General features: G+C 38.6%; 1 protein-coding gene across 1 annotated transcript in view; it reads left to right on the top strand.

Moving 5' to 3' along the window:
- LOC104492739 (eyes absent homolog 1-like) overlaps positions 1–8,143 on the top strand; it is a gene marked incomplete at its 3' end in the record, with an annotated part of 38,632 nt that extends 30,489 nt beyond the window's left edge. Inside the window, exons 5-9 of the mRNA XM_010135329.1 lie at positions 4,927–4,985; positions 5,182–5,342; positions 5,553–5,667; positions 5,959–6,080; positions 8,043–8,143. Coding sequence (XP_010133631.1) covers positions 4,927–4,985; positions 5,182–5,342; positions 5,553–5,667; positions 5,959–6,080; positions 8,043–8,143 — 558 coding nt within the window. The remainder of the gene's footprint in view (positions 1–4,926; positions 4,986–5,181; positions 5,343–5,552; positions 5,668–5,958; positions 6,081–8,042) is intronic.
- Positions 8,144–9,293: the final 1,150 nt, after the last annotated feature.

The following is a 9,293-nucleotide window of genomic DNA, read 5'->3' on the forward strand; positions in this document are numbered from 1 at the left end:
CCCGCGCTGCTGCTGCTCCGGCCCGGCGGGACCTGGCGGGGGCAGCCTCATTCCCTGCTCAAGGCTACCTGCTGTGGCTGTTAACTGGTTGTTTGCCCACGGTTTAAACTCTGCCGCACCAGATCCCTGAACCTTGTTAGATTTGTTAATCCCTTGTTGTTGTTTGTATAATATTTTTCTGTCGTTGTTAAAACAGTTTTAGTTTCCAAAACTCAGCTGAGGCCTTGCCCACTTTTTATCTTTCCCTTTTATCTCTCTCCTTAACCCTTCCTCCTGAAACAGAGAAGGGGCTAACTGAAGAGAGAGAATTTGTCCCGCGATTTGGCCCTGCCTCAGCTGAACTGGTGACACTACTATAGGTAGAGTTGCTAAGTTACACATGCTGACACGCTCATTTTCCCTTAGGCTAATTGGCAAGTCCACAGACAACCCCCAATAACACCATTAACGTGGTATCTTTGAGCATGCTTTGAGCATGTTAATAATGTTTTATATCACCTATACAGCATCCTACATTATCCAAACTTGCACTTTAAAGGTATATAGGAAATGTCTCCATTCTCTCCCTTGATACGAGCTTTTGCTGACATCTCCCTCCTACAGGCATTTAAATCCTCCTGCCTTTCATAGGTTGCTGCCTTTTGTGCTGCCATTCCTGGTCTGAAAATACTTCCTCTCTCTGTGGAAGATGAACTTTCTCTCTGCCTCAAATTCCTTCTTAAAACGTAATTCGCCATGAAGCCTTTTGAACAAACCTCCCCAGCTTCCAGATGGCACTTATTTGACATAGCTCTGGTGGTGCTGCCTTGGGCAGCTGCCAGGCTGATGCCAGAAGGACCAGTCATGATCCCACTGCCAATCTATAGTCTCCTGCTGTTTTCCACAATGGTCGTCAAGATAGTGTGCTGACCACACAGAAAATAAAACAAGGAAAAAAACCCGCTCCATGTTTCTGATCAACTTGCCCTCTGATTGCTGGCCACAGCTGCAAGGGATCTGCAGCAGAGATTTGAGTCAGAGCAATGTCACTTCCCTAGACTAAATTACTTTTGCAAATACATGTCCTATTCCATGTGTGTATGCCCCCTCCTATATGTGTATGCCACTCATACACAGAGCATGCGTCTCCTTGAATAAGGTCCTTTAAAACTTCCATATATTTTGTTAGCTCAAATCTCATTTTCAAACGTCAGTTAAGCATTTTAGCAAGTGTTTTGTAAAAATCAGTGCAATTTAGATAGACCTATGTCAGAATAGGGGTTAGACATCTGAGATACTTTACCCTTCTGAAAGCATTATCCCTGAACTATACCAAGTGCATTTTGCTTTCCAAGGATTGATCTCAAAGTGCAGAGCTGCATCTCAGCCTCTCTGGCTGAAATCCAAACCTTCAGTGCAAACATGTCATCACTTGTAGTCCCTCATAAAGATTTCAAAGTGGATATGCTGAAGTTGCAAGATCAACATCTTTAGGAGCAAAACACACCTTGCTGCATAATCTTTATGCATAAGCCACGGGATTTTTTGCTCCTTACTCGCCAGTTCAGCCTATTTTAAAATTTTAATCAAAGAATCACAGAATCATTGTGATCGAAATAGACCTTTAAGATCATCAAGTCCAACCATTAAACCAGCACTGCAAGGTCACCACTAAGCCATGTCCCTAAGTACCACATCTGTATGTTTTTCAAATACCTCAGAGAATGGTGACTCCACCATTGGGAGCTGACTGCTAAATTGATTCTATCATAATTAAATACATCTGCATAAACAACATGTATTTATAGTGTTTCTACAGAGACTTTAATTATTAATTGCAGGTATGCAATTAATATGCAGGTATTCACTTTGCCAGAGAAATTAGCGGGAGAATACTAGTACTGTATTTCCTATGAAAATTTTACAAAAGTGTCAGATATATCTGTAAATGTTTGAAATAGTAAGCCTGAAAAAAAAAAACCCAGTATTTTTTTTTGTCCCTGAATGGCTGTTTAGCTCTAAGTTGGCTTCTTTCACAGCAGCTTTTTTGGGAAGTACTTACGGATTTTATGAGTCTTTGTGTATTTATGAAAATACATCTTTGAAAAAATGTGCTGGTTAGAAGTGCATACTTTTGCTTTTTTGCTTGCTTATAACTAATCAGGGGAATCAACAGTGTATCAGGTAGTCTTTGCTCCCAAGCAAAATGCTCCACACAAAGCAAGCAGGTGAAAACAAGGTGTTCTGATGGAAGGTTGGACCAGATCAATTAATGGTGGGCAGGTAGGTCTTCTTTGAAGAGGTATTCCTAGATAACTTTACTGCTAAAAGAGCAATTGCTAAATGAGTGTTTTTCCTTCTCATGTTCAGGGGTTGAAAAATGCACCCGTCACTCAAAGTCCGAGTCAGCTAGACAGCGTGAAAAAATACCTGGCACTAAAAGCTCACATTTAGCCTCAAAGCAGTATTCTACCACTCAGTAGTAGTAGTGTCAATCACATTGATCTTTAATCCTTTGGAAATTATAACATGTAACTCTTGGGCTTTAATTTTGCTTCGTTCACTTCTTGGCTTGACTTTCTTCTTTTATTCATGACAAAAATCAGACACTATCCCTCTCCATTATATTCAGTATTTCAGCTGAAATTTATGATGTTCATGACCTTTTCTTCACTTTGCTTGCTTTCTTGACACAGGTTCTCTAGCTTTACCCCACTAATTTTATATTTCTTTTCTTGGGTTTTTTCCTTTCCAAAATCCCCCTTTCTTTCGATACCATGAGTTCTATTTCTAATATATCATTTCAGTTCTTGCTTTCTACCTACCAAGCATATAGTTAGACAAAGAGGGAGAATGTCTGTGACATCCCAGGGCTTGTGATGGTCCCAAGACCTTGCAGTGCAAATTTAAATTCCAAGTCTTCTGGCCCTCTCTAACTGTGGGGTCTGAGACGTAGTGGTGTCATTTTTCCAGCCTCTATCTTTTGCCTGAGAGAGCTGAATTTGGAAGTCTGTTGAGTTATTCCTTCTTTCCTTCTTTCAACCACTCCTCTGAGGAGCTGATCTTCTACTGCTTCCTTTAGTTTTGTAGTTACTGAAAAAATGTTTCTTTTTTCCAGGATTTCTGTTTTGAATCATCTTCTCTAGCAACTTTTTCCAGTTCTTATTCATAGTTTCCAAGCTGAAGGAGGAGGCTATTGATCTGTCAATTTTCACTGCTACATTGACAATTCAAGCTTAAGTTTTCTATCCGTAGAGACTTTGAGAAGCTACTGAGCAGTGAAAGAGTAACTACATTGGAAAACTCACAGTTTCAGGAGGATGTCCCTTCATTAGCTTTATTTTTAGTCAAGTTGATTTTCAAAGCCTGGCAACATATGTTCACACTTGTAGTTTCAACTGTGTCTTTCTATCTAATGCATTTTGTCTGCCTAAGGAGGAAATTCACTGTATGGTGGTTAGATATGAGAAATGTAGTATTGTGTTTCCAGTGCAGGTTGTTGCTCTTATCTCCTTCTCTAGCTACTTATACTACTTACTACTCTACTTATACTTACTTACACTTACTTTAGCTACTTATATGTAAAATACAAAAGAATATATATTACAGTAAGAATAAGTACATGTTGTACAAGTGCAAAAGACCACACCTTCAAAGTGTTTGAAAAGTTTCTAAGGTTTTTTTTTTAAATAAGACCTATGTTTTTAAGAATCTAGAATTCACAGCCATCATGTGAGGCCAAATAGGCTTCTTCAGCTTTTCTCTTATCTGAGGTTGTTGACCTCAGGAGAGGAGGAAAAGGTTACAGGGTCAAAGTCTTTTCCTCCTTGGAGCTTGCTGCTTGCTGGGAGAGGGTTGGGTGGAAAATAGATATTTTAGAAAAAGGGTTGAGGGTCATAATTTTAATTCTGTTAGGGAACAGCTGGTTTGAGTTTCTTTGCACTTCTATCTTCCCTCTCTTCCTCACAAATTCATGGAGAGAGAAAAAATTGCTAAGAGGATAGCTGTAACACAAAAATAAAGGACTGCAATATTTTCATGTTTAAAATAAATCATGTTTGTTATAAGACTTCGCATTAAGAGAGAGAAGAGGAAATTGTTAAAATAATTTAAATCCGTCATTGTTTCAAGCATTTAATTGAGATTGATCTAGGGTGCCAGAGGTTTATTTGTTTTCCCGCCAAAAGTTAAATTCTTAATGGTAATGTTCTAATGGGTTTTTTTGGTGGGTAACCAATATGCATTCTAATTTTTAGTTTAGTGATGGACAAAGCTAATAATGAATGTGCCATGTTGATTCGCATACAAGTCACTGAGGAAAGATGGGTTTATTTGGCTATTTCTGTTCAGATTTTCTTCATCTTTGCATGCTGCTTTGCAGCACTAAGACCAAAGAGAAAGAAGGAAACTCACAGCTCTCAAATGAATGGCAAACTAGGAACAGATTTTTCGACTGCATTGCTCTGAAACACTGGCCTCAGGCTGTGTTGGTGTGTGGCTCAACAGCAATCAGAGGTCATAATTTCATTGGCGGTTAGCATCAGGTTTAATTTTTCTAATATGTTACATTTAACAAAATGTCTGGTTTCAGTTACACTTTTGCACTGACTGAATCAGCTTTGGGAAGCTTGATGTTTTAAGGTACCTGAAAGGCTACAAGAATGTTTATGGAACACAAATGGTAATTGTTTTTAACCACTTTCCTTTCTAAACACAAAAATGTGGTTTTTTGGAAAGCCATGTAACAGTAGTAGCTAATGGTGGTGTGCATTTATTCTAAGAAATGAGCTTAAGGAATAGGTAAAATAGTTGTTTTAACAAGACTGCCATCTACTGATTTCCACAATTAAAAATGTCCCAGATGAGTAGATTGTTCATAGTTTTTTAGAGCTTTGTTTTTGAGATTTGCAAGATCAAGAAAATTATAAAGTCTTTCTGTTGCCTTAGGAATGCGACCAGGTTCACATTGATGACGTGTCTTCAGACGACAATGGTCAAGATTTAAGGTACAAGAGAAACAAACAAAATAAAATGTTACTTTGCAAGTTCCTTCCTGGAAAAGCGATGAACTGTTCTAATGCTTACAGTAGCCTGCTCTCTTTTACCTGTCTTAGCCTTTGCAACCCAGCAAAGTGAGTAGCTGCTGGTTGAATGTTGCTTGTTGCCTTTTGTTGATCTAGGGGTTTTCTTATCTCTGACTAGCACCTATAACTTCGGAACAGATGGATTTCCTGCGGCTGCCACCAGTGCGAATTTGTGCCTCGCAACAGGGGTGCGCGGAGGAGTGGACTGGATGCGAAAATTGGCTTTCCGTTACAGACGAGTAAAAGAAATATATAATACCTACAAAAATAATGTCGGAGGCAAGTGACTCTGAAGTATGTAAAAAAATACAGATTAGAAGTAGTAAAAGGGAAGAACTTGTGGTTTATGTTCCTTTTTTAACATGGTGGTGTTTAGTGAGCTGTTTAGTTTGCAGTATGTGGAAAGTTGTCTCTCAACTAATGAAAGCAAAGGAAAATGACAGAATGTTACTTAATTTTGGTGCAGACACACCCTTATCTACTCCACAGGTCTTCTTGGTCCAGCAAAAAGAGAGGCATGGTTGCAACTAAGAGCAGAAATTGAAGCTTTGACAGATTCTTGGTTAACACTTGCACTGAAAGCACTCACCCTTATTCATTCGAGGTACGTATGAAGAATATGGGGTAGTTGGGAAACTTTAGGATGTCTGCTGGTGATCTAGAAGAATCTGCCTGGTCTGGTGGGCAAAATGCTGAACCTGGAGGAACCTTCTTCTCATTCCTTGTTCTAGTCTGACCATGCCACTCTGTACCTTGCTCTGCTGTAAGGTAGAAAAAAGCCCTTTCTTTGTAAGTGACAATAATAAAGGTGACGGATTCTTATGGGAGGGATAAGGTTTTCCTCATTCTGTTTTGTTTCATTAAAAAAAGGCTTTTTGCGTTTTCTCTTCCATAGGACAAACTGTGTGAACATTCTCGTGACAACTACTCAGCTAATTCCAGCTCTGGCTAAAGTCTTATTGTATGGACTAGGGGTTGTATTTCCCATAGAGAATATTTACAGTGCAACTAAAATAGGTGAGCTATTTTTATAATGTTGTGGTACATTTGAAGCTGTAATTCTGAATAAAAAGATATTGTAGTCTCTACTTAATTCTTAAATGCATTCACTGTAGCAAATACAGAGATTGGTGATACCTGATCTCATTAAACACTTGATGCTAAAGCATCCTAAAAGTGCTCTTTCAATGTTTGTCATGATCCAGCACAGAAAGCTTCATATAGCTCTATTAACGCTGATGCAGCCTCTGTTAAGAGGAAATATAATTGTTTTTTTGTCATAAGTCCTCAAACTGTGAGGCTGTGGGCTATGTAGAAGCTGAGAAGGCTTTTTAGTAGGCTGTTTGTAGAGAATGCTGAAATCTGCAGATAGCAGAATAAATTCTGTAAAGGTAAGCCCTGAGTCCATTTGTTTTCATGGGCTCTGGAGCAAATTTGGGTAAACAATTTACCAGAAGCAAGAATGTTTTGCTGAAGAATGTAATTATGTAAGTTCATTCATACTGACTGTAATAAGCTTCATTCAGGCAAATGTTTATTTCTGTTTTCTGGTTCAATATAAAAGATGTTATTCTGAATATGTAGAAATACATAGGATCAGATGGCAACATTGCTTGTAGTTTTTAACATGATTATGACATATCTGTTCTGTCTCATATTCCCTCAAAATTGATGGCTATATGAAAACATTTTTCATATGTTCTTAAGTATCTATAATACAGGAAGGTCAAATGGCTGAGAGAAAATGGTGGGTTATTTTTGTTTGGTTTTGTTTTTTGAAAAAAACGTGGTTGAGAATTTTATGTAGAAATTTAATGCCTATTACCATAAAAGGTTTAAAACTCTTTCCTGGACAGATATGTTATGGTGCAGTCTGTCAAAACTTTACGTAAATTAACACTTTAAATTATAATACTTCAAATACACATTTTAATTAGAACATATTTTAATAAATATTCACTTGTGACTTCACGTACACAGGGCAGAACTGCATTCAGTCACTGACTGTCACAGGAAATCATGAAATTTTTGTAACATGACACAATTCATAATTTTCAAGCACTGTTTCAACTTAGTGTTGGGGGTTTGTTATGCCCGGTGCTGCTCTTACAGGGTGTCATTGACTAGTTTGGTCTTTCTTCTGGCTAGAAACCTTGTTTTAATTTCCAACCTATTTGTTCTTATGCTGGTATTGTTCTGTAGCTGAAATAACTATTTTGAAAAATACAATTTTTCCCACCAGTTGTTATAGACACACAGGTAAGCATGTGCCATGACCAGACAGAAGGGATCTTTCAGAATGGGGACATTTGAGATAGTGCAACTGTAAACACTGACGTTGTTTCTGTCTTCCCAGTACCAGTACCTGAAGCTTCAGTACCCACGTGTGGGACTGGAGCACTGGGATCATTTCCTTAGGTCTATGCAGTGAAGTAATGAGCCACGTTAATGGCTTAAAAATGTGGACCTTGCCTATGTAATGGTGTACAGGCATTAAATCTAAATCTTCTGGGTGACCTTCTAAGTCAGGCCTCTACTGTGTTAGGAGCTGTGATTAATCTTGTCACATGTTATGGAAAAAAAGCTAGAATTTCAACAGAGATTCAATCAGTTTGCTCAGTTCAGGATACTGGCCATAAACAGCCAGTAGAGAATTCTCCTGGTAGGGAAATTCCCCCAAAACCCTGTCAGATTAGGGAAGGAGACAAGAAGGGTGATATTGCAGACCTCTAGTAGTTATGTCTACTATGGTGTGTGTGCTAAAGGACCTCACAGAGCAGATTTTAAGGTTGCGTGTCAGCTGCTGTGGCAGGAGTAAAGCTGCAATGGCCCTGATATGTCATCCTGCGGGAGAGGTTCTTCTCTCCCAATAGCTCTAATTATGTATTCAGAGTGTTGGGGAGGTCCAGGCTGAAAAGCGATTTATTTGATGTCATCTCATCATCACCCAGCCTGATTAGCCTGATCTTTTTCTTCCAGGAAAGGAAAGTTGTTTTGAGCGAATAATTCAAAGATTTGGAAGAAAAGTAGTATATGTTGTAATAGGAGATGGTGTAGAAGAAGAACAAGGTGCAAAAAAGGTAATCGCTCTTTTTCAGTGCAGGTTGATTTCAAGAGTCTGAAAGCAAAATTGTCTTTTCTTTGACATGGATGGGTCATTGATCAGCATGTACTGACATTTGGGTTTTGTATCTTTGTTTTATGAAATAAGTTTTGACCATGTCTGGTAGAAAGCTGCATAAAACTGTAGATAATGATGTGCCCTGCTGTCTTCCGAAAGACCCATTAAGCTAGCTATGTATGTTTAATGTATTTCAAAAAGTACCCAGCTTTTGTGCCAAGAACTAATAGTTCTATTTTTATTGACATCCCAAAATACCACATAGGATGTTATGAATTTAAGCAAAAAATGGCAATTCTTGCTCATCAAAGGCAGTGTGCTATCTGACCATATGAAATACGTATATATTACACTTTGAAAAGGTATGTAGGATAGTGTAGGTGTACATAAATCTCAGTTTTCTTGTGCATCCGTAATTTGGATTCTGCGTTAGGTAGCTACTTGTGGCTTGTCCTGCTTTCATAACCTTAGTTAACTGAGCAGAGAATACTATTAGACTACGTCTTTATTATTTTTTTATCCTCTGGGAAGAAGGGATACTTTCCCCCCCCTCCCCAGTGTGGAGCAAGCTCCATAAAAAGCAATACTTTTCACTGACAAATAATAGGCAGTATTCCTAGCTTTTGCTATTCCACTCAAGTACAGCAGATACAGAGTCTTCACTTGGAGGAATGAAGCATAATTTTGACTGTTTGAACAATAGGAGAAAGAGTAGGGAAATGGACATTTTGGTTCTTGTTTCTTTTTACAGGTAGATTGCTTTTGCACAGCTGCTTATTTATGACAGAACTCTCTGTGGTATTTCTATATCTGTTTCCACTGTAACTTTCCAAACTGGAGAAGTGAAACCCATTAGTCTACATGATGTTTTAACAACCATTGACTGGTTTTGCTTCAGGAAATCTGGGGTTTGTGCCCCCGAACTGTTGTGGGTAGGTCCCTAGCTCATCCCGGCACTTAGCAGTTCCGGTTTCATATATCCCTTTGGTGAACTGATGGGAACAGTTTGCTCCTTTTTCCTTTTGAAATGCCTTTCATCTTTGCAGAGAAGTGTTTTCCCACTGTAAGTGATTACTTTTTAAAAGCTGCATTTAAGATCGGGGACGGGG

The sequence above is a fragment of the Buceros rhinoceros genome, unplaced genomic scaffold (assembly GCF_000710305.1).
Source record: "Buceros rhinoceros silvestris isolate BGI_N320 unplaced genomic scaffold, ASM71030v1 scaffold514, whole genome shotgun sequence".
Classification (NCBI taxonomy): domain Eukaryota; kingdom Metazoa; phylum Chordata; class Aves; order Bucerotiformes; family Bucerotidae; genus Buceros; species Buceros rhinoceros.